Source organism: Mesoplodon densirostris, chromosome 7, assembly GCF_025265405.1.
Source record: "Mesoplodon densirostris isolate mMesDen1 chromosome 7, mMesDen1 primary haplotype, whole genome shotgun sequence".
Lineage (NCBI taxonomy): Eukaryota > Metazoa > Chordata > Mammalia > Artiodactyla > Ziphiidae > Mesoplodon > Mesoplodon densirostris.
Window position 1 is genome coordinate 72615067 of NC_082667.1, and position 24728 is coordinate 72639794.

The 24728-nt window shown below is 39.3% G+C and overlaps 2 protein-coding genes across 5 annotated transcripts in view; one reads left to right on the plus strand and one right to left on the minus strand.

Annotated features, from left to right (window-relative positions):
* Positions 1–24728, minus strand: part of PIK3C2A (phosphatidylinositol-4-phosphate 3-kinase catalytic subunit type 2 alpha) — a 173320-nt gene that overhangs the window by 54672 nt on the left and 93920 nt on the right. For all 4 annotated transcript variants that reach the window (XM_060105069.1, XM_060105070.1, XM_060105071.1 and 1 more), the window contains 2 exons: positions 22049–23188; positions 3455–3558 (listed from right to left, as the gene is read on the minus strand). In XM_060105069.1, the coding sequence (XP_059961052.1) occupies positions 3455–3558; positions 22049–23122 (1178 nt within the window). In that variant the 5' untranslated portion in view covers positions 23123–23188. The remainder of the gene's footprint in view (positions 1–3454; positions 3559–22048; positions 23189–24728) is intronic.
* Positions 3985–5602, plus strand: LOC132493215 (phosphatidylethanolamine-binding protein 1-like). Its single transcript, XM_060103536.1, has 3 exons — positions 3985–4465; positions 4686–4832; positions 5442–5602. Exons 1-3 carry the CDS (start codon positions 3985–3987, stop codon positions 5600–5602), a joined length of 789 nt encoding a protein of 262 aa, XP_059959519.1.

Sequence of the window (24728 nt, forward strand, 5' to 3'; positions counted from 1 at the left end):
TAAATAAATTTATTTTTAAAAATGAGGGTTTTTAATTGAATTGACACTACTTTATAAGAAACTTGAGTCAGCGTCATTTAGAATAAAATTAACTAAATGCAGAGGTGAAAACCTATAGGGAATCCTTGGGATCAAGACACTTTTGTAGAATATAAATATTAGATTGGAACCATATATGAGGAAAGGAAATTAAAGGCTATTCAGAATGACAAGTGTAAAGTGTAGTTTTTCATCTTACCCTAGGAGACCACAAATGAAGCAGCAAAAATTTCCACTGGTATCTAACATTCCTCTGAGAACTTTCTCTGGACCTATGTAACTAGTAGATACAGCAAGTTTTGTCAATTATGATGAGTGTGAAAGGAAAGAAAAAAAAAGAAATAAAAACAAAAAAAATGCAGTAATAATTAAATGTCCTAATTCAAAGTATTTTACAGAACTTTAAACTGAAAGTGACCCTTGAGATCACTAGTCCAACTCCCTGATTTCACAGAAGCAAAAAAAACAAGGCCTAGAAGTAGGCTTATCTGTAAACAAATATCGTCCTGACAATCTTACACTAATGTCATAGCTGAATTTAAATAATTAAATTAATCATTTTAGGAGATTTCAAAAAATGAAGCATTGACTAAGAGTATAAATACTTGTTTTTAAAATCTGCACACTGGAAAAAACAGAAAGTGACATTAATTTCTTCAAGACATCAAGACTTCTCCTGACTCCAATCTCCAAGGTCAGAGGGGAATGAAAGAATTTTCTAGAACATGGCTTCAAAAACACCTCTGCCTCTTACTTCTCTGAAACATTTGTTGCAATCCCACTCTAACAGAAATAAATTACAAAAAGAATTCATTCTCTCTAGTTCATCTGAGGTTTTAATTTTACATAAGCCATTTGTGTGTGTGTGTGCGTGCACGCGTGCACACATAAATAAAAATGATCATTTTAGCTTAGTGGCAGAGTTTGTGTAAATAACACTAAGATTCAAATGCAGAAAACAAGGCAGATCACAGAGAGCCTAATTTCTCAACATGCAAAGCTTAAATGCAATAGTCACTCAACACAGTCTAATAGACAAGGCTTGTTTGGAAAGAAAATTTTAAAAACTCGATGAACACATATCAGATTAATACCAAACCATTAAGATAAAATACATATCAGATTAATACCAAACCATTAAGATAAAAGATTATTTCTGAACTGTTAACCACACATACATAATGGTATAATGGAACAAAGGCACAGGTAATTTCTAATACATGCAATTTGCATTCTCAGTCACCTAAATGTCTCTTCTATTTTAAACGTCTACTGAAAAATATGAGTTTTAAAAACACAGTTAAGGGTAACCTTTTCAGGAAAGAAAAAGTGACTCTACTGATATTTTTCTTCTTTATTTTCCCCTAAGGTATCCTGAAGAAAAGGAATGCTGGTTAAAAGGTGACACACAGGAAGATAGAATTTTAATGAAATGTTACCAATAGTCTAGAAAGTCTAGTTAAATATTAATAAGTCCCATATCATAAAAATGATGAATATACTCGAAAATGATCTGGGAACCCCAAACTCTGCTTTGCTTAAACCACACTGGGGAAAATACTGGATTCAGAATAAATCTCCCAGTAGTGATCTACTTTTCCTTCTTTTTTTAAAAAATAAATTTGTTTGTTTTTGGCTGCATTGGGTCTTTGTTGTTGCACACGGGCTCTCTCTAGTTGCCGTGAGCGGGGGCTACTCTTTGTTGCGGTGGGTAAGCTTCTCATTGTGGTGGCTTCTCTTGTTGTGGAGCATGGGCTCTAGGTGTGTGGGCTTCAGTAGTTGTGGCATGCAGGCTCAGCAGTTGTGGCTCACAGCTTAGTTGCTCCGTGGCATGTGGGATCTTCCCGGACTAGGGATCAAACCTGTGTTCCCTGCATTGGCAGGCAGATTCTTAACCACTGTGCCACCAAGGAAGTCCCTGCTTTTCCTTCTTTTGATAACAGATCTCATCCAGTTGGCCACAATGTTTCTTGTTCCACTCCCTCCTTCCGTGGGATTTTTCTATCTGGTGCTGACTGAAAGGACTCTTTCCCTTCTGCTAACAAGACCATTAGAATATCAAAGTCTAAGCCATCAGTGGCTATATTCCCTGCCTTCAAAACTCCATCTGTAGTAGAAGCCAACATGCATGGTGAAAGGGCCCAGGGAGAAAAGGGAGGAAGAAGAAGAGTCCAAAGGGAGTAGGGATCAATTACAGTGTGTGAATTCCTGGATCTTGCTGTCACTGAGCTCTGCCCCATCCTCCCTCTTTCTGCTATACGGGTTTGTGAATCAATACATAACCTTCCTTGATTTATGCTAGTTTAAGATGGGTTTCTCGCACTCAGAACAGAAGTCCTCACTAATACAGTGATATGATGGAAAGAAAACACACCGAACCAGAGGTAATGGAGACCTGGCTCTGTTACAGACTAGCTGAGTAAACTTTGGTAGGTAACTTCTCTGAGTCTCAGTTTCTTCGTGTATTAAGAACACTGGACACATTTAGGATTAAAAGAACATTTTAGAAATGCATTTTTCTAACCTTCAGAAAATGTATTTGCTCCTCTAATCTTGCTTGTTATATCATCTCTTAATTCTAAGTAGGACAATATTTTGAATGCTAGAAAGCTTATGGCAAAACTAAGTTTCCCTATAAAGGAAAAAAAGGCAGGGACTTCCCTGGTGGTCCAGTGGTTAAGAATCCATCTGCCAACGCAGGGGATACGGGTTTGATCCCTGGTCCAGGAAGATCTCACATGCCGTGGAGCAACTAAGCCTGCACGCCACAACTACTGAGCCTGTGTGCCTAGAACCCGTGCTCCGCAACAAGAGAAGCCACTGCAGTGAGAAACCCACGCACCTCAACGTGTACAGCAATGAAGACCCAGCACAGCCAAAAAAAAAAAAAAAAAAAAAAAAAAAAGGCATTTTCTGGGCTTCCCTGGTGGCGCAGTGGTTGAGAGTCCGCCTGCCGATGCAGGGGACATGGGTTCGTGCCCCGGTCCGGGAAGATCCCACATGCCACGGAGCGGCTGGGCCCGTGAGCCATGGCTGCTGAGCCTGTGCATCCGGAGCCTGTGCTCCGCAACAGGAGAGGCCACAGCAGTGAGAGGCCCGCGTACCGCAAAAAAAAAAAAAGGCATTTTCTAATTCTAATGAAACTTCTATGTTTAAGCCATATTCTCCCTCAGTAATAGAGTATCAGAAATCTACTGTCTGACCTCAATTTTTTCTTCTAAATACTCAGAACACTAACAGGTTCAACTGTAGTTTGTGTTAATGTACCAATTAACTGATTGTTTTGACATTTTAGCCACAGGGAGAAAATAGTTAAAACTTAAAAATTTTTAGAATTAGTAGCACTAATCTGGTTAAGATAGATTTTTTAAAATTACTTAATAAAAAATAATCTTTATAAAGAAAAATTCCTTACTTTGTAATGGATTGACAAAAAGCTGCCACTTCCTCATTCTGTACTTCAATTTCTTGTAGAAGAGAACTTTCAGCTGGCAAAGTACTGGTCCCATTTGGGCCTTTCTGTAATGAAAAAGAGTGTTTTTATTTTAAAAGTAAACGATCCCCAAAACACTAAATAGCAATATAGCACAAACACATTTTTATGAAAATATGTACAAAAATATGGAGGTAAAATAAATCATATCAGTAACAAAGTTTTAAAGTATGGATTTCTATCTTTATAAAAGTAATGCCAACTAAGCCTTTTAATTTTGGCCAGGCTGCATGTCATGTGGGATCTTACTTCCCTGACCAGGGATTACCCCGCACCCCCTGCATTGGAAGCGCAATCTTTAACCACTGGACCGCCAGGGAAGTCCCAAGCCTTATTTTAAAGTTCATTGGTTTTACTTGCTCAGAAGTAGAAATAGGGCTGGGAGTCTGGACTACTACCCTGCGCAAGTCCTCCCGCTGCTTTCCCTGCTGTCCAGCCCTCTTGGCTCCGTGATGTCCGTGGACCTCAACAGGCGGTCCGGGCCTTTGAGCCTGCAGGAAGTGGATGAGAGGCCGCAGCACCCACTGCAGGTCAAATATGGCGAGGCGGAGGCTGATGAGCTGGGCAAAGTGCTGACACCCACCCAGGTGAAGAACCGGCCCACCAGCATTGCATGGGATGGCCTTCATCCAGGTAAATTGTATACCTTGGTCTTGACAGACCCGGATGCTCCCAGCAGGAAGGACCCCAAATACAGGAAATGGCACCATTCCCTAGTGGTCACCATGAAGGGCAACGACATCAGGAGTGGCACGGTCCTCTCCGATTATGTGGGCTCTGGGCCTCCCAAGGGCACAGGCCTTCACCACTATGTCTGGCTGGTTTATGAGCAGGACAGGCCACTGAAGTGTGATGAGCCCATTCTCAGCAACCGATCTGGAGACCACGGTGGCAGATTCAAGGTGGCGAATTTCTGCAAAAAGTATGAGCTCACAGGCTTCCCTGGTGGCGCAGTGGTTGGGAGTCCGCCTGCCAATGCAGGCGACACGGGTTCGTGCCCCGGTCCGGGAAGATCCCACATGCCGTGGAGCGGCTGGGCCCATGAGCCATGGCCGCTGAGCCTGCGCGTCCGGAGCCTGTGCTCCGCAACGGGAGAGGCCACAACAGTGAGAGGCCCACATACAGCAAAAAAAAAAAAAAAAGTATGAGCTCGGGGCTCCGGGGGCCGGCACGTGTTACCAGGCCGAATGGGATGACTATGTGCCCAAACTCTACGAGCAGCTGTCTGGGAAGCAGAGGAAAGCCAGGAGATGGACATCGTCCCAGAGTCCCCAAGCAGTGTTTCAGTTTAGTGGTGCATGTAGATTTCTTCCCTTCCCCCTGCCCCGAGGCCTGAGCAGTAAGATTTAGGTTTAGGGTGTCTTTTCCTTCTGCCTGTCCTCTATAATTCTAGGGGGTTTATGTTTTGATCAATTTTTTTTTTTTTTTTTTTCTGATATGCGGGCCTCTCACTGCTGTGGCCTCGCCCGTTGTGGAGCACAGGCTCCGGACGCGCAGGCTCAGCGGCCATGGCTCACGGGCCCAGCCGCTCCGCGGCATGTGGGATCCTCCCGGACCGGGGCACGAACCCGTGTCCCCTGCATCGGCAGGCGGACCCCCAACCACTGCGCCACCAGGGAAGCCCTGTTTTGATCAAATTTGAACTCCGTTTTGGTGGGGGATACTTTGGTACTAGGATGTGGTCATCAAAATGTTAATATAGGAATAACAACCCAGACGTTAAAGAGGAAAAAAATTCTGGTAAAAAGACCAGGTCTGCAGTATTAGAACAGAGCATCAAAGAATCTTTAAGGGAGGTTGAAAAAAAGAAAAGATTGATTGCCTCTGCCTTTGTGAGCCCAAGCCCAGCCAGGGCTGTGTGTGACGGCATCTTCTGGCATTTGTTTTCAGGGCCCTGTCTCTCACTAAGACAACCAGGGGCCACTAGCCCCCAACGTGATACATCTCAGGCTGGTTATTGGCTGTCAGTGTCCCGCTCTGGCTCCTTTAAAGAGCAATACTGGAAAAAGCAATAAGGAAAGAGTCACTTTGCTGTTAAAGCTTGGCCATCTAGATGAGCTGCGGGGCTGAGTGAGAGGTCATCAGAAATCCGAAAGTCTGTGCGTGTTAAATTGATCACTCGTCGGTGTAAGAAAAGCTGGTCTGGAGTTGCTGAATGTTGTGTTAATTCTGCTATTTGCTTATAGTTGAATAAAAATAAAAACATGTGTAGATGGAAAAAAAAAAGTGGAAATAGGCTGTAGTTTGTATCAGTCAATAAGAATGGAACGCTAAAGACATTTCCATTCAAAATCTTCCAGAAATGAACACTTCAGAAAGTTAACAGCTGAATGAAATTAAAGAACTAGGCTTTGTTTTAAGAAAATGAAGATATCAAGCCCATTTGGGACTCCTCTAATAAACCAGGAATTCTATATATTCAACTTAGGTCTCAAATTCCAAGACAGCATCTGGTTCTTTATGTAAGAGAATGAGTTTTAGGAGTTAGTGGGCATTTTCTATGTTAATAAACTTGCACAAACACCCTGACAGTCCTTCAAAAGTTAAGTTTATGTCTGATCAAAATTTGTGTGCAACATTTAGGAAGATAAATTCACTACCCAAGCACAGCCAAGCAGCAGAGTTCATTTAGAGGTGTTTTGACTTACTACATAAAAATACTTGATTTAGCACAAATTTCAAATGTAAATTTCCTTTAAAATTAAAATGGGAACATTCTCAATTAAAACTTGAGTGAATGAGAACACAGCGTATAAATTTCAAGAGTTGTAATGGATTTCTATAACCATGGCAAACAAGATTTTGTCAGAAAATTAAACTGAAAATTCAGGACAACAATTCCTTTATTAATTTACTGCTTTTATAATGTAGCAGAGCCCTTTCTGCTAGAATGTGATATGTACATGGGGAAGTGGCCAGCCCTGAGTTCTAGAAAAATCGCTACTACAAATAACAGAGCTCATGGGAAAAAGAGAGTTAAGGCAGACTACTCAAAAATCAGTGTAATCGGGCTTCCCTGGTGGCGCAGTGGTTGAGAGTCCACCTGCCGATGCAGGGGACACGGGTTCGTGCCCCAGTCTGGGAAGATCCCACATGCCGCGGAGCGGCTAGGCCCGTGAGCCATGGCCGCTGAGCCTGCGCATCTGGAGCCTGCGCTCTGCAACGGGAGAGGCCACAACAGTGAGAGGCCTGTGTACCACACACACACACAAAAATCAGTGTAATCAAAGCCCTAACTAAAACAATAAGAAGTCTTTACAGAAACACTAGTGCAGTTAAATCTCCACGTGAATTTGCACCTTGAATTATGGTCTTCGATCCTCTGAAGCCTCCTTAAACCCTGGAGCTGCTGCTTCCTAATTTGTTATATGGATTCTGAAGGGCATTTGCTTCTAGCGAAGACCAATTTCAATGAAGTTAAAAATATACCCCAGGATGTAGACTTCTTCACCAAAGTTCTTAATGCAAACAGAAATGTCTTCACAGCTTCTCTCTCTGCACTCACTGCTTCATCAGAATGCTTAACCCTGTGGAATGTGGAACTGTTCTTGTAGCCACCATTTTCACTTCTGCAGGACTTTCAGTGTTTTCCTAATATCTTCTTGTATTACTAAGACATTCCCTTTAATTATGAGTTTGTTCTAGATTGCTTTGAAATGCTAATATGTTGGGAAAGATTATTTTTGAACGAATGCTACCTTCCCATTATACTGACATCAATCCCATATTTACCAATTACAGAAGTTAATGTGTTACAGAAACAAGTATTGTAGCAAATAGACCATACTACCTGAAAAATGGATTTTTATATTTCTAAAGAAATCCTCTGGTTTGCCACTCCAAGTTTGCCACAATCTAATCCAGTAGTATTTCCCAGAACTTCCCAAGTGAATATTATGTCCAAGTTAGCTTGAATCATATCCTGTTCCTATGAAACACAAACTGAACTACCTTGCCTCTGAATCTTTGTCTTCAATGTCTTCCTCCTAACCTTCCCTCACAACACAAGTCAAACAAAGATCTATTAATTTTTTAAGGCCCAATGGAATGCCACTTCATCTACAATGTCTTTTATGAATATTCACTATGAAGCATTTCTTCCCTCCTAGCATTTCTAAGTACTTAGTCTGAACCAAACACCATTATCATTACATCCTGTTTTATATTTGTTCTAATGTGAAAGCTCCTTAAAGACAAGAATCAAATTTAACTGAATTTCATATTTTTGTAAAACTTTATATCCAGTTCATAAGGAACCCAACCATTGGTTCAATTTGTTAAATGTTCTGCTCCCTCTAAAAACAAGTTAAAATTTACTTCCATATAACCAATGAATTTGCCATAGCAATCATAAAACAATGAAAAAATATAAGGCACTATGTAGTTCCTTCAACTGTCTCCTAAAAAGAACAGCAGTAATTTTCATAATTAATATCTGATTCTATAAAATCTTTTTTCTAATTATTATTATTATTAAAAATAATATCTAAATTACAGTGAGATACCACCTCACACTTACTAGGATGGCTACTATTAAAAACAAAAAACAGAAAACAAATGTTGGCAAGGATGTGGAGACACTGGAACCCTTGGGCACTGTTGGTAGTAATGTAAAATGGTGCAGCCACTGTGTAAAATGATGTGGTGGTTTCTCAAACAATTAAAAATAGAATTACCATATGATCCAGCAATTCTACTTCTGGGTCTATACCCAAAAGAATTGAAAGCAGGTATCAAAGAGATATTTGTACATCCATGTTCATAGCAGCATTATTCACAATAGCTAAAACATGGAAGCGATCCAAGTATAAACCAACAGATGAATGGAAAAGCAAGCAAAATGAGGTATACAGTGGAATATTATTCAGCCTTAAAAAGAAAGAAAATTTTGCAATATGCTACAATATGGATGAATCTTGAGGACATTATGATAAGTGAAATAAGACTGTCACAAAATGACAATATTATATGATTCCACTTATATGAGGTACTTAGAGTATTCAAAATCATAAAGACAGAAAGTAGAATGGTGGTTGCCAGGAGCCAGGGGGAGGGGAGAATGGAGAGTTACTGCTTAATGGGTATAGAGTTTCAGTTTTACAAGATGAAAAGAGTTATGGGGATGGTTGGTGGTGATGGTTGCACAACAATGTGAATATATTTAATACCACTGAACTGTACACCTTAAAATGGTCAATCTGGTAACTTTGTTATATGTATTTTACCACACAAAAATATATCTAGCAATTACTGAGCATTTCTTAAATGTCAGGTTCTGCTGTAAGAAATTTACAGTTATGTATGTGTGTGTGTGTGTGTGTGTGTGTGTATATATATATGTATGTATATATTATTTATTTCTCACAAAGCTCTAGTAGGTGGTAACATTACTATTATCCCCATTTTACAGATTAAAAAAATGAGGCACAGAGAAGTTAATGAGGCACACGAGGTCACATGACTAATATAATCAGAGTTAGGATTTCAACCCAGGCAACCTAGCTTACTCACTATGCCATTCTAGTACCTCACAACAAAGTTTCCTGAAAAAAAAAACCTTTAAAACACAAGAGAAAAACAGCATTGTGACCTTTGCAGGAGGAATGCTATAAAAAATCCGTATTTTTGTTGACCTAGTAACCATCTTTCCTTCTTTAACTGTTTGTTTTTCATGTTCCACTTATTAATAGATTTTGAATCTCCTTAGTGGCATTTCTAGATGCTTTTTTTTGAAATCAAAAAAGTATTTTTTACAGTGTCTTTCATGTATTAGGTCCTTCCTTTCAAGCAAGTTATAAGTTTCAATTGATGGTGACAGAAATAGATTATAATAACTAATTATCTAGTCATACATCAAGGTAATAATAGAATCTGGAAAATTAACACAAATGTTCTGCTCACAAAGTAAAAAACAGCTGGGCTGCCAATGATTTCATCTTTACATTAACATTAGCATTTTTTTGTTTTTCTCCACTCTTTCTGGAACCAAAAACAATTTTTTTTAAATTTCACACCTACTCCCTCAACTCTTGCTCCTGATCCCTTCCTCAAACTCCAAACAACTTAAGCATCAAAATTATCTCTTTCCTCCACTGATCTTGCACAAACTTTTATGCAGCACTCACAGCTTTCTATTACATACTGCAGTTATATGCAGATATATCGTGTCTCCCCCTTCTAACCCGAGTTCTTTTTTGTTTGTTTGTTTGTTTGTTTTGTTTTGTTTTGCGGTACGCGGGCCTCTCACTGTTGTGGTCTTTCCCATTGCGGAGCACAGGCTCCAGACGCACAGGCCCAGCGGCCATGGCTCACGGGCCCAGCCGCTCCGCGGCATGTGGGATCTTCCCGGACCGGGGCACGAACCCGCGTCCCCTGCATCGGCAGGCGGACTCCCAACCACTGCACCACCAGGGAAGCCCCTAACCCGAGTTCTTTAAGGATGAGGTCTGTGAATGGTTAATATTTGTAGCCCACACATTTTGTCCTCAAATATATTTAAAAAATTTTTTAATAAGAGCCTTTAAAAAAATATATTTAAATATTTATTTAATATTTATTTAAGACTCAGCAAAGCCGGGTCTTAGTTGCAGCATGCAGGATCTTCATTATAGCATGCGGGATCTTTTAGTAGCAGCATGTGGGCTTCTTAGTTGTGGCATGCGGACTTCTTAGTTGCGGCATACAAACTCTTAGTTGTGGCATGTATTCAGGATCTAGTTCCCCAACCAGGGCCCCCTGCATTGGAAGTGCAGAGTCTTACCCACTGGACCACCAGGGAAGTCCCCTCAAATATTTTTCAATGAATGAAAGAGGCAAATGATAATAAGAAAAAATCACTAATGTCATTATCCAATATATGAAACAAAGAGGTTTGTGGGGGAAGATACTGAGTTCTCTAGTAAATATTTTGGGTTTGGAAATCCATGTAGATGTTTGGTCATCATCTAGAAATACTCTATTACAAGACTCTATTCCAGAGCTAAAGACAAAGAACTGGGAATCATCCAATTTCTGCACTTTTCTACAGGGAAATTTCTCACTGTTAATTGTTGTCAGCATCCATCAGGATCACTGACAGAGCAATATCCCAACCAAATGGACTTTGGGTCCAAGTTCCATCAACAGGAGACAGTCTCTTCAGGAGGCTGAGGGATACATAAGGGACTGCACCTACTGGACATCAAGCTGGGACATCTCTTTATACACATATGAATGAAGAGAGAGAGATTTATTATAAGAAATTGGCTCATGTGATTATAAAGGATGCCAAGTCTCAAGACCTGCAGTCAACAAACTGGAGACCCAAGAGAGCTGATGGTATAGTTCTAAGTCTGAGTATGGCAGGCTCAAGACCCAGGAAAAGCCAATGTTTCAGTCTGAGTCCAAAGTCAGGGAAAAAACCCCAATGTTCCAACTCAAAGGCAGTCAAGTTGAAGGAATTCCCCTTTTTTGGTGGTAGGGTCAGCCCTTTTGTTCTATTCAAGACTTCAACTGTTAGGGTGAGGCCCACCACTTTAGGGAGAGCAATCTGCCTTTACTCAGTCTACAAATTCAAATATTAATCTCATCCAGAAGCATCATTACAGACATACCCAGAATAACGTTTGACCAAATGTCAGAGCACCCCATAGCCCAGTCAAACTGACACATAAAATTAATCATCACTGCATCTCAACCATAGACAGCCAAGGATTCTAGATCAGTAGCTTTCAAACTCTATCTCAGAGCCTCAAGAATAAAGCACTGACCAAGAGAGAACAGATAAGATATACTAAAAACAACCAAAAACAAAACCTTGGGGGAATGCCTATGTTTAGAAACTAGACAAGGAAAACGATTCAAAGATTACAGGAGGAAAACTAGGAAGTAGATTTAACTAGGGCAACAGAAGAGAAGTTTCAAGAAAGGAACGTGGTCAATTGTTGCAAATGAAGCAATAAGGATGGACAGTGAGTATGGTTACTAGGCTGGCAATTAGTATTCATACTACCAGAAACAAGTTTCTGCAATATGATAGGATGTTGAGGGACTGGAAAAGCAGTAAGTACAAATTCCACTTTGAAGAATAATCGTAAAAAATACTTTGGGGAGACAGGAACAAGAAAAGAGGTGAAAGAGTTAAGTTTGGGAAAAGAGAAGGAATATCTCTTCCCTCCAAACCAGAAAGAAGAGGCAAATAAATCTGAGGTGGACAAGTACATACAAAGAATAACCTTGACTTCACTATTTAAAAAAAAAAAAAAAAAAAAAAGTAATTGGAAGTCCTAGCCAGAGCAATTAGACGAGAAAAAGAAAAGGAATCCAAACTGGAAAAGAAGAAGTAAAATTGTCACTGTTTGCATATGACATATGATACAGAGAAAATCCTAAAGATGCCACCAAAAAACTGTTAGACCTAATAAATGAATTCAGTAGGATACAAAATTAATATATAGAAATCTGTTGTATTTCTATACACTAACAAGAACTGGCAGAAGCAGAAATTAAGAAAACAATCCCATTTACAGTTGTGTCAAAAATATTATAATAAAATACCTAGGAATAAATCTAACCAATACAGATAAAAGACCTGTACTCAGGAAACTATAAGATACCGATGAAAGAAAGTGAAGATGACACAAGTGGAAATATATACTGTATTCATGGATTGGAAGAATTAATATTGTTAAAATAGCCATAATACCCAAAGCAATCTACAGATTCAATACAATCCTTAACAAAATACCAATGGCAGGACTTCCCTGGCAGTCCAGTGGTTAAGACTCTGAGCTTCCACTGCAGGTGGCACAGATTCGATCCCTGCTCAGGGAACTAAGATCCCGCATGCTGTGCAGCGCAGTCAAAAAAAAAAAAAAAAAAGTGGCATTCTTCACAGAACTAGAACAAACAATTCTAAAATGTGTATGGAAACACAAAAGACCCCCCCAACAGTCAAAACAATCCTGAGAAAGAAGAACAAAACTGGAGGTATCATGCTCCCTGATTTCAAACTACCCTACAAAGCTACAGTAATCAAAACAGTATGGTACCAGCACAAAAACAGAAACATCAATTAATGGACCAGAACAGACACCCCAGAAATAAACCCACACTTACATGGTGAATTAATCTATGACAAAGGAGGCAAGAATATATAATGGGGAAAAGGATAGCCTCTTCAATAAATGGTGCTGGGAAAACTGCACAGCTACATGAAAAAGGATCAAACTGGACTTTCTGTCACCATATACACAATTAATTTCAAAATGAATTAAAGAATTAAATATAAGACCTGAAACCATAAAACTTCTGGAAGAAATCAGGCAGTATGCTCTTTGACATCAATCTTAGCAATATTTTTTTGAATATGTCTCCTTAGGCAAGGGAAACAAAAGCAAAAATAAATAAATGGTACTACACTAAACTAATAAGCTTTTGTACAGCAAAGGAAACATCAACAAAATGAACGGGTGGTCTACTGAACGGGAGAAGATATTTGTAAAGCATATAGCTGATAAGGGGTTAATATTCAAAATATACAAAGAACTCATACAACTCAATATCAAAATAACAATTTGACTTTAAAAATGGCATTTTTCAAAAGAAGGTATAGTGGCCAACAGACACATGAAAAGATGCTCAACATCACTAATCATCAGGGAAATGCAAATCAAAACCACAATGAAGTATCACCTCACACCTGTCAGAATGGCTATTGTCAAAGAGACAACAAATAACAAGTGCTGGTGAGGATATGGAGAAAAGGGTACCCTAGTGCACTGCTGGCAGGATGTAAATTGATACAGCCACTATGGAAAACAGTATGGAGGTTACTCAAAAAATTAAAAATAGAACTACCATATGATCCAACAATTCCACTTCTGGGTATTTTTCTGAAGAAAACAGAAACAGTAATTTGACAAGATACATGCACCCCTATGTTCACTGCAGCATTATTTACAATAGCCAAGATATGGAAGCAACCTAAGTGTCTACTGACAGATTAATGGATAAAGAAGATGTGGTATATATATACAATGGAATATTACTCAACCATTAAAAAAAAAGAAAAGAGGGACTTCCCTGGTGGCACAGTGGTTGAGAGTCCACCTGCCGATGCAGGGGACACGGGTTTGTGCCCTGGTCCGGGAAGATCCCACATGCCGCGGAGCAGCTAGGCCCGTGAGCCATGGCCGTTGAGCCTGCACATCCGGAGCCTGTGCTCCGCAACGGGAGAGGCCACAACAGTGAGAGGCCCGCGTACCACCAAAAAAAAAAAAAAAAAAGGAAAGAAAAGACATCTCACCATTTGGGACAACATGGATGGACCTAGAGGTTATTATACTAAGTGAAATAAGTCAGACAGAGAAATACCATATGATTTCACTTATATGTGAAACCTAAGAAGGAATACAAACAAATAAATATAACAAAACAGAGACAGGTTCATAGATATAAAGAACAGAGGGGAGGAACTTCCCTGGTGGTCCAGTGGGTAAGACTCCATGCTCCCAGTGCAGGGGGCCCAGGTTCAATCCCTGGTCGGGGAACTAGATCCTGCATGCATGCTGCAACTAACGGTTCATATGCCATAACTAAGAAGTCCACATGCCACAACTACGTCCCAGCACAACCTAAATACATAAATATTTTTTTTAAAAAAAGAAGAAGAAAAAGAACAGAGGGGAGGTCGGGGCGGGGGGTGGGAGTGGGGGAATGAAATAGGTGAAGGAAATTAAGTGGTACAAACTTGCAGTTACTAAATAAATGAGTCATGGGGATAAATGTAAAGCATGAGGAATACTGTCAATAATATTGTAATAACTTTGCATAGTGACAAATGGTAACTAAACTTATCATGGTGATCATTTTGTAATGTACAGAAATGCCAAATCACTAAATTATGTTGTGCACCTGGAACTAACAGTGTTGTAGGTCAATTATAATTCAATTTTTTAAAAAGGTAGTGAGGTCAGGGAGAGGTGGAAAGGGTAAATTAAGGGTTTAAGGAAAGTGATGCAGGTTTGCAATAATTCACAAAAACTTATCAGTGCATACTCTATAAAGCAGTTATAAGAATATGGGAGGGGCTTCCCTGGTGGCGCAGTGGTTGAGAATCTGCCTGCTAATGCAGGGGACACGGGTTCGAGCCCTGGTCTGGGAGGATCCCACATGCTGCGGAGCAATTAGGCCCGTGAGCCACAACTACTGAGCCTGCGCTTCTGGAGCTTGTGCTCCGCAACTAGAGAGGTCGCGATAGAGAGAGGCCCGCACACCACGATGAAGAGTGGCCCCCGCTTGCCGCAACTAGAGAAAGCTCTGGCACAGAAACGAAGACCCAACACAGCCAAAAATTAATTAATTAATTAATTAATTAATTAATTAATTAATTTAAAAAAGAATATGGGAAAGCTTTACACCTAAACAAGTCCCAGGTTCATGCCATCTTACCCCAGAAATTAGATGAAACACCAAGTTTTCAATAAATGTATTTTAAGCATTAAATATAAACACATCAGTTGCTTTTCAGAACAAAGTTGGTTACTTCGTTACCAAAATTTTATAGAGACTTCATTAATCTACTCAACTAATGTACTATATTCAGCTAGACAATGAAAAAACACATTTTATTCAACTTTACCTCTTCTTTAAAATTAACGTTAGACATTGTGCTAATGGGGATATACATGTTTATAGTGTTAATATAATCAACTTTTAGAAAGAGTCAATAGCCACAGAACTTTGCAAAACCATTTCTATGAAAATAATTTCATTCATTACTAAAATCTTTGGGATCTATTCAAAGTAGCTAAATTATAGCTATTAACTAAAAGTGTGATTTAAACTTAAATGGCCAGAAGACAGTTTTAAGTACTATGCCTTTTCCTGGTTTTGGAAACAAAAATTTGAACTAAAGTATTTAGATTATTATGAACAAAAGACACTAGAAGGAAATAGGAAGTAAGACTGCTGAGTGAGAAGAAAAATACCCTTCAGAGTTTCTACCACAAAGCATAAAATTCTTACAGGAAATGAATACTTAAGTATGTAAAGTAATTATAAAGAATAGGCACTGCAATCTTATTTCCCAACAAAAAATATGAACCTCAGGGAAAAGTTTTTAAATAGAGATGAATGGTGTGTGAAAAATTTAAAGTTCCATGCCAATGTTTGTGCCACAGGCTTCTTAAATCAGCCTATTATTAGTGTTCTGTTTACCTCCCCCTTTTGGTCTAAATCAAACCAAACTTTATCTTCTTGTACACAAACAAAATGATGAAATTTTAGTGTTAATAAAAGGGCTTAGAACTTTTCTTTGAAAATAAAAATCCTTTTATAGCCTTTGTAACAAGTGCACACTAAACCTCTGATTAAAGACCTCCAATAACTATGCATTGACCACCTGAGAGGAACCATTACCAAATGGCTATTTATAAGTTCCTTTATTGATATTTAACTGTATACCTGCCTCTTTGAGTTTTATTCCCCATTAGTCCTTGTTCTACTTTTTGGGACAATGAATTTTAAACCTAAGTTACTAAACTGAATTTCTCAATTCATAAAGAAAAATATAAACAAATAGGATTTGTGTAATTTTAAGCTTTCTATGAAAGGTTATTTTAACTTTTACACCTGTTACCACTTGTCTATTAAAATCTAGCACAACGTACTACTTAATTTGCACAAAGCAACGCACTTAATGTATTGGAAAACTTAGAACATAACTATTTCACCTTTTTTTTTTTTACAAGAATACCATGATTTTCAGGTATTCTACTTCCTGAACTGCTTTGAGAACCTATGTCCCAAACAAAACTTTAATAGAAAAAAAGTCAACTTCCTCTTTTACAGGGCAACTTTCCAAACTTTAAATATTATTTCTTTTTTTGTTTTGTTTTGTTTTTTTTTTTTGGTGGTACGCGGGCCTCTCACTGCTGTGGCCTCTCCCGTCGCGGAGCACAGGCTCCGGACGTGCAGGCCCAGCAGCCATGGCTCACGGGCCCAGCCGCTCCGCGGCATGTGGGATCCTCCCAGAACGGGGCACGAACCCGCGTCCCCTGCATCGGCAGGCGGACTCTCAACCACTGCGCCACCAGGGAAGCCCCTAAATATTATTTCTGAAAGGATCTCAGAAATTATCTAGTCCAACGAACTTTATATCATAGATGAAGAAACTCAGATTCAGAGTGTGAATTAGCTCCAATTAATATTCTCTTCTTCAGGCAAAATATCTCCAATCGGGCTTCCCTGGTGGAGCAGTGGTTGAGAGTCCGCCTGCCGATGCAGGGGACACGGGTTCCTGCCCCGGTCTGGGAAGATCCCACATGCCGCGGAGCGGCTGGGCCCGCGAGCCATGGCCGCTGAGCCTGCACGTCCGGAGCCTGTGCTCCGCAACGGGAGAGGGCACAGCAGTGAGAGGCCCACGTAACGCAAAAAAAAAAAAAAAAAAAAAAAAAAAATATCTCCAATCTTTTCAACAGTTCCTTAAATAGCATAGCTTCTAGATCCTGAACACTGTAGTCTTCTCAAGACACACTCTAGCCTACCACTGGTCTCTTTTAGAATATGGTGCTCAAACATAATTATTACATGGGGTTTTAAAAGAGCAGAGGGGACTTCCCTGGTGGCGCAGTGGTTAAGAATCCGCCTGCCAATGCAGGGGACAAGGGTTCGAGCCCTGGTCTGGGAAGATGCCACATGCCACGGAGCAACTAAGTCCATGTGCCACAACTACTGAAGCCCACATGCCACAACTACTGAGCCTGCGTGCCTAGAGCCCATGCTCTGCAACAAAAGAAACCACCGCAATGAGAAGCCCGTGCACCACAACGAAGAGTAGCCCCCGCTCGCCGCAACTAGAGAAAGCCCGCGCACAGCAACGGAGACCCAACGCAGCCAAAAATAAATAAATTTATTAAAAAATAAAAAATAAATAAAAGAGCAGAGTATAACAGAATGATCAATAACTACATACCTCCTCAGCCATGCCACAGTTAGACTCCTTTAAGGAGCCTAAGCCACCTCAATTCAGACACTGTGCCATTTAGTAAAGCTACTGATGTACACTGTAGTAATCTAGCTCCCATCTCTGATTGATCAGCTGATCAAGTCATGTTATTTTTGCTTACCTGGCTTTGACTCATGTCTCTCGCAACCAATTTGATTACTCCTTGATCCTTCCCCCTGTACTTTAAACAAAATCTAAGAACATGTTTCTTCTAAAACTTGCCTAGAATCCTGATTCCTAGAGTCTGAGCAAGCAGTAATTCTCTGCAACTCCTATGTGATCTGATTTCCCAGATCTTGTTAGGGGAATTTTTTTCTATCTTTAGGAAACTACCTATCCTCATCAGTCCTGCAAGATGATTTCACCCCAAAGATGAAAGCACCCCAAATAGGGAAAATATCAAGATGATACTGTGACAAATATTAAAAATGAGTAGGAAAAGATGTATGCAGAGAGACAATGAAAGGGATATAAATGAGTATCACAGCCCTGCCCCCACCAAAGGAAAGGGTGGAGAAAACATCAGTTGAACCAGAAGTGACCAGTCTAAACTACAGAGGGCAACAGGGAAAGGAAGCAAGTGTTTTGCAGCAAAAGCATTGGCAATCTATTCTACAGGTTTTAAGTTACAAAGAAATTGAAGAAGAAAATATTAATTAGAGATAAGTCACCCTCTGGATCTAAGTTTCTTCATTCATGAAATAAAGTTGGTTAGACTAGATAACTGTGGTTATCATCTTAAATATCTCTAAAATATGAGTTCATTTAACTAATTACAATACAATTATTACATGAAAAAATTAATAATTCCTTAACTTCTTCACATTTCAGTTTCTTCAACTGTGAAATAGGTATGGGTCACTCTGATCTCATAGGATTCTTAGGAACTCTCTACTGTCTCAGTGATTATAAAAAAAAAAAAAAAAGAGTTGAGTTTGAACATTTACAGCACAGATAAAAAGCATGTAGCTCTTAGGTTCTGAGTCCAGTCTTGGACCATTGATAGCAAGTAATTCTGATCAACCCAGAAACCTCAACTTGTTTAAGATGATAACCAGAGTTCATCTGGAATGGTAATTTCAGCTCATCAGGAATAATCTATTTCCCTTAGTGAATAAATGAATTTCCACTGCTGGGAAAGTCAGAATTAGAGATAGAGATAATGAAATAAACCAAAGTCATTTATAAATATTTTATTAAATTCAAGATAATCTATGTATTGTGGCTACAATGCATATATTGTAGAGGTGCAAATGCATACCCATGAAGGTGTGATGCAAGGAGCAGGAGGATTATTTGAAAGTGACCTGGATGCTCACTCTGGGTTGCCTGGACAATCAGGGGCTCTGCCTTCTACCAATGGGAGGGCTGAGCCTAAACTCAGCTCCCTTTAGGACCAGGGGCTTCTTTTTCCCTGATAGCAGAGACTGCAATTTTCCCTAGCTCCTGAGATCTCCAGTTACTGGCAGCTGCCCTTCCCAAACTATTTCTGATGCCCCTAATCCAGACTACATGGTGTCAAAACACCATGCCCTCATGCTAAATCCATAAAAAGGAGATCCACAGTTAGAGAGGGATCTCTCTGTTGGAACAATGACCCAAATGTGAATCCAGCAGTAACCCGGCCTGAACAGGATGGGAGGATCAGAGGGACCACTGTCTTTCTTTAAAAAAATAAAAATAAATAAGGTAAAGTTCATAGAACATAAAAACTGCCATATTAACCATTTAAAAATGTACAATTTGTTGGCTCACAGTATGTTGATAATGGTATGTGACCATCACCACTATGGTAAGAACACTGAAATGTTCTAATTCCAGAACACTTTCATCCCCCGCCCCCAAAAAGATCCCTGTACCCATTAAGCAATCATTCCCCATTCCCTCTTTCCTCCAACCCCCTAGCAAACACTAATCTGTTTTCTTTCTCTATGGATTTGCCTTTTCTAGACATATCATATAAATTGAATCATACATGTTTTTTCGTGTCTGGCTTCTTCCACTTACAATGTTTTCAAGGTTCATCCATGTTGCAGCATATATCAGGGCTTCATTCCTTTGTATGGGCGAATAATATTCCATTGTACAGACATACCACTTTTGCTTTTACCCATTCATCAGCCGATGGACATTTTGGGTTGTTTCACTTTTTGGCTATTATGAATAAAGCTGCTATGAACAACCCAATTTTCAAAATGGGCAAATGACAAATAGACATTTCTTCGAAAAAGATACAGAAGTGGCCAATAATCATATGAAAAGATACTCAACACCACTAGTCAACAGAGAAACCCAAATCAAAATCACAATGAGATATCACTTCACATCCATCAGGATGGCTATAATCCAAAAAAATGTCAAATAACAAGTGTTGGCAAGCATGTGAAGAAACTGGAACTCTCTCATACACTGCTGGGGGCAATGTAAAATGATGCAGCCACTATGGAAAAGAGTTTGCTGGTTCCTCAAAAAGCTAAGCATAGAATAACCAGCAGCTCCACTACTAGGTATAAGCCCCCCGCCCACACTTCCTGATTTGGCTTAAAGTTTTCCCTTCTCCTTTCAAATACTTTAGGAAATGACTGTTATTTGTAAATACAAAGACAAAAGCCATGACAAGATGACACAGAATATTAAGAGTAAATAATCTGACATTAGAATAAATATTTATGATTCCAATTTAAACTGTGAAATTAACCTGTGACTTTTAAATTGAAAGGTGTTAAGAAATTCTGTTACTAAATTTGTAAACAGTACTGAAGAGCTTAAGAGACCTTAATAACAGGTATTTCTTAGTGGGGAGCTGTAGTCAAAATACATTTGGAAAACACTGCACTGGTTAAGATTTTTCTGGGTTCTGATCGTGTTATCCAAAGAAATCCTCATCCTTTTTTCTTAACCTTCTTAATATCTGCTTTTTTCTCCCAAGACATCTAAAATGGCTTTTAAGAATCAACAATTCAACATAAACCCATCCAAATCATGCAAAATTTGCTTATCCTCCCCTAAAGGCTAGTTGAATCTCAGTGCCTAAACAGTAGCCAAATGCTGATCTAATTAGCTGAATGATATGATTCACATTAAGGTAAGAATGAGGCTTAAACATTCCTAGAATCCACAGATACCATAAGAGCAAAATACAAGTCTTCAGTGGTATACTATACATGGAAAGGAAAAGTCTAAACCCTGCTGCCTCTCTTCTAAGAGAAGACATCCTGTCCCAGGCACCCTTAACTAATTTTTCCAGACAGTAAGACTATACGAACTCAGCAACTATGCTATATAGACTACAGTTCTTTTCTTCACTTATATCAATACAGGTGTTTAAAGAGAGTCCTTTAAATGGCTTTTCTCCCATCTCTCTGGGGCCTTTCTTCCTTCCTTCCTCCCTCCCTCCCTCCCTTTCTTCTACTCATTCATTCATTCATGGTTAAAAACAACAAAACAATATACATGAGAATTTCTATAATGGGGTTAAAAACCAAAATTCCTTATTTATCCTGAAAAATAAAGGCAATAAGGAAAATAAAGTAGGACCACATATAATGAATGGACAAGGAGAGACAGATAAAAATTATTTTTAATGCCTATCAGTGAAAGCCAGATCCTTGATTACAGGTTTTCAAAATTCACAATCCTAGAAAAGATAATATTAATAGTAAGCAATTTTTCAATCTGCCTGGGACTTCCCTGGTGGTGCAGTGGTTAAGAATCTGCCTGCCAATGCAGGGGACACGGGTTCGATCCCAGGTCTGGGAAGACCCCACATGCTGCAGAGCAACTACGCCCACAAGCCATAACTACTGAACCCTCGCACCGCAACTACTGAAGCCCGCACGCCCTACAGCCTGCGCGCCACAACTACTGAGCCCATGCGCCAAAATTACTGAAGCCCGTGCACTCTAGGGCCCACGTGCCGCAACTACTGAGCCCATACATTGCAACTACTGAAGCCTGCGTGCCTAGAGCCCAGGCTCTGCAACAAGAGAAGCCACCGCAATGAGAAGCCTGTGCACTGTGACAAAGAGTAGTCCCTGCTCACCGCAACTAGAGAAAGCCCACATGCAGCAACGAAGACCCACCACAGCCAAAAAATGGTTGTTTTTAATTTTTTTTTTTTTTTTTTTTTTTTTTTTGCGGTATGCGGGCCTCTCACTGTTGTGGCCTCTCCCGTTGCGGAGCACAGGCTCCGGACGCGCAGGCCCAGCGGCTATGGCCTACGGGCCCAGCCACCCCGCGGCATATGGGATCCTCCCAGACCGGGGCACGAACCCGCATCCCCTGCACCGGAAGGCGGACTCTCAACCGCTTGCGCCACCAGGGAGGCCCCTGTTTTTAATTTTTAATTAAAATTTTTTTTTCAATTTGCCTAAACACATTTAATCCTTTACCACACAACCTAACATTCACAGTATACTTAAGAAAACAAGGTTAACATAAAAAATATTTCTTTTACCAAATATATTATGTACACAAATATGAATTTTCTGTTACACTAAGTTTGAGAAGTTAGTAAGAAAAGACTATACCTGAGATATTTGGCCCTGGACTTTTGTAGGCTGAGTTGTTCGAATATTTAAAGACTGGCTTCTTGTTACTGTTGCCCCAGAAAGAGATTTTCCATTCACCTTTCTTTCAAGGTGACAACTTGCTGGTGATCTCTCTTCAAGAAGAACAGCATCCCAAGGATCGTCTGCTAGCAAACCTGGTATATTTTTCTCTTCTTCATGGTCCAATACCTCTACATTGTCCACCTTAGGCTTACTTAGAGGATCCAAGTCTAACCAGTCAAACTTACTGATATCTTCAGACTTTGGAGATACCTGTAGATTGCTGATAGTAGCTTTTGAATTTGTTATCTCCAAATCAGTCCTTGCTTTTCCATTTTTTAAAAATTCTGATGTACTAGCTATTTTGTCAAACAGCTTTGCCATGTCAGGACTGACTACTGGACGATAGATAGGTAAGCTTCCTTGTGGATGAAAGGGTGTGGTGGGTGTCAAAGGATATGAAAAATATGGAGACTGTCCTGGAAGTCTTAAATATATAGGTTCTGTGGATGGAAAACTAGGCATTCTTGGATTGAAGCCATTTTGGAATACAGTCTGTTTACTACTGTAAGTTGACTGGTAAACAGAAGGTAAAGAGTAACTGGAAGGCCCAGATAATCCAGGTGGCCACTGTCCTCTCTGAATAGCAGGTCTAAGATAGAGCTGTGCTGAAAATGAAGGGCTCAGAACAGGAGTAACTGGCAATACAGGTGTTTTTCTAGTCTCGAAACTGTCATCCAGCAATAGTTTCTCAAGTTCAGCTTGGGTAAGCTTTTCTACATCAATATCTACTGCTCTTTTTTGGGTATCTGATTCAGGAAACACCATGAGATCATAATCCTGTTTGCTATAAACTTGTGCTTTTTGTCTGGTGCTGCTTGACCACTCATAGCCTCTCTGGTTATCGGTCACCCGTCTATCCTTTTGCAGTTTTGCTAAAGCCTCTGCTTCCATCTGTAATGCTTCTTCTTTGCCCACATCTTTTGTTCTTGTTGGTTCCAGATGTGAAGATGAACATTGCTTAAACCCATTGTTGTTGGATATCTGAGCCATGTCCACTTAAAAGACCAAACCTCCTCCAATCTATTTTTTTTCTTGTAGCTTCCAAAATAGCAAGACCTGCATGTAAAAATAAATATAACACTCGATTAGATTTTTAAAACACGAATTTGTTTTGTTTGTAACCTACCACATATGATTTAGGATTTAATGCTACCTACAAACATACCACGAAATGAAATGAAATAGGGAAAATCTTGGTGAAGGAACACTTTTAAAACACCTTATACACTGTTGGGTTAAGAGAAATGTTTAGACATACATGACTTTATCCCATTCCCTGACCTAACAGGAAAGCTAACACAGTAAATGAACTCAAGAAGCTGTCACTTCAGCTGTCACACTGGCTGCCATTAACCAGTTGCACTTCTGGCAGAATTCTTGGCACAAAATGGCTTAAGTGCTAGTCACAAATTTTCAAGAGTTCAGACACGGTTTACTGTTATGCAAATAGCAAGTCAAAATGGTTTCAATCTTTTACTATTTGTAAAATTGCTCAAAAGCCAATTAGCAATAAAAGTATTCAACACCTAGTAAATAAAATCAAGTAACTATTATTTTATCAAATCATCATATGAAAAAGTAAGGGCTTATAATATTCTAGAAATTTTAAAAATGTCTACTATAACATAGATTAGAATAATATGATAAGTGTTAAGGCTATAAGAAACTGTAATACTCCACTCAAAGGTTAAATTATGGCTGAATTTGTCACATAGTTCTGATCACACTTCTATTCTGATTATCTGCAGTTAAATCAATAGTTATGATACTAAGATTTCTCCTTTTCCAATTGCTAAAGTATCTATTCATAAACTAGAAGATAGTTTATTAAACTTTCTCATGATCAGTTAATAAACATTTATACTCCTCTATTTAAAATAAACATTTAATTCAGATCAAGATTACCCTATGAAGCAAAATGACCAATTAAAGGGTTAGTTATCTACTGTGCAACAGAGGGCATATTTCCTGCTTCTAATCAATATGATACAGGGATTAAATGTGGGTTCTGGAGTCACATCACCTTTATTTATGATGCTGTAAGACCCTGGGCAAGTGATAACTTTTCCACATGCCTAGTTTCCTAACTTTTAAAATATGAAAAAGTATCTATTTCCTAAATTACAAAGGATTAAAAATGAAACAATGCAACTAAAAGTGTCTATCATTGGCCTTAAGCATAAGCATTAAATAAATGGCATCTACTGTTAATCTCCTCTGATTTGAGATATACCTAGTTTGAATATAAAGCAAGAGAGCTCCTGTTTACATCCTTTTTCTAGTACAGTGCTTATCTACAATATGTGCTCAATAAATGCTTAATGAAAGTATGTAGGGAAATGTCCAAAGTGAATTCAAATTAACGTAACACAAATGAAAATCCTAAGTGTTGAGGTATACTAAATGAAAAAATTATTAGTGATGAGGACATGAAGAAAAGTAGTCAAGAAAGACATCATCTGCAATTCTTTTATACAACTACAGTTGAATTTCTGAGGCGTTTCACTGAAAAGCTATTCCAAATTTTTCCCTTCCCTGGCAGGCTGCAAAACTAGGCATGATGTACACTTAAAGTTTGTACACGTCACTGTATGTA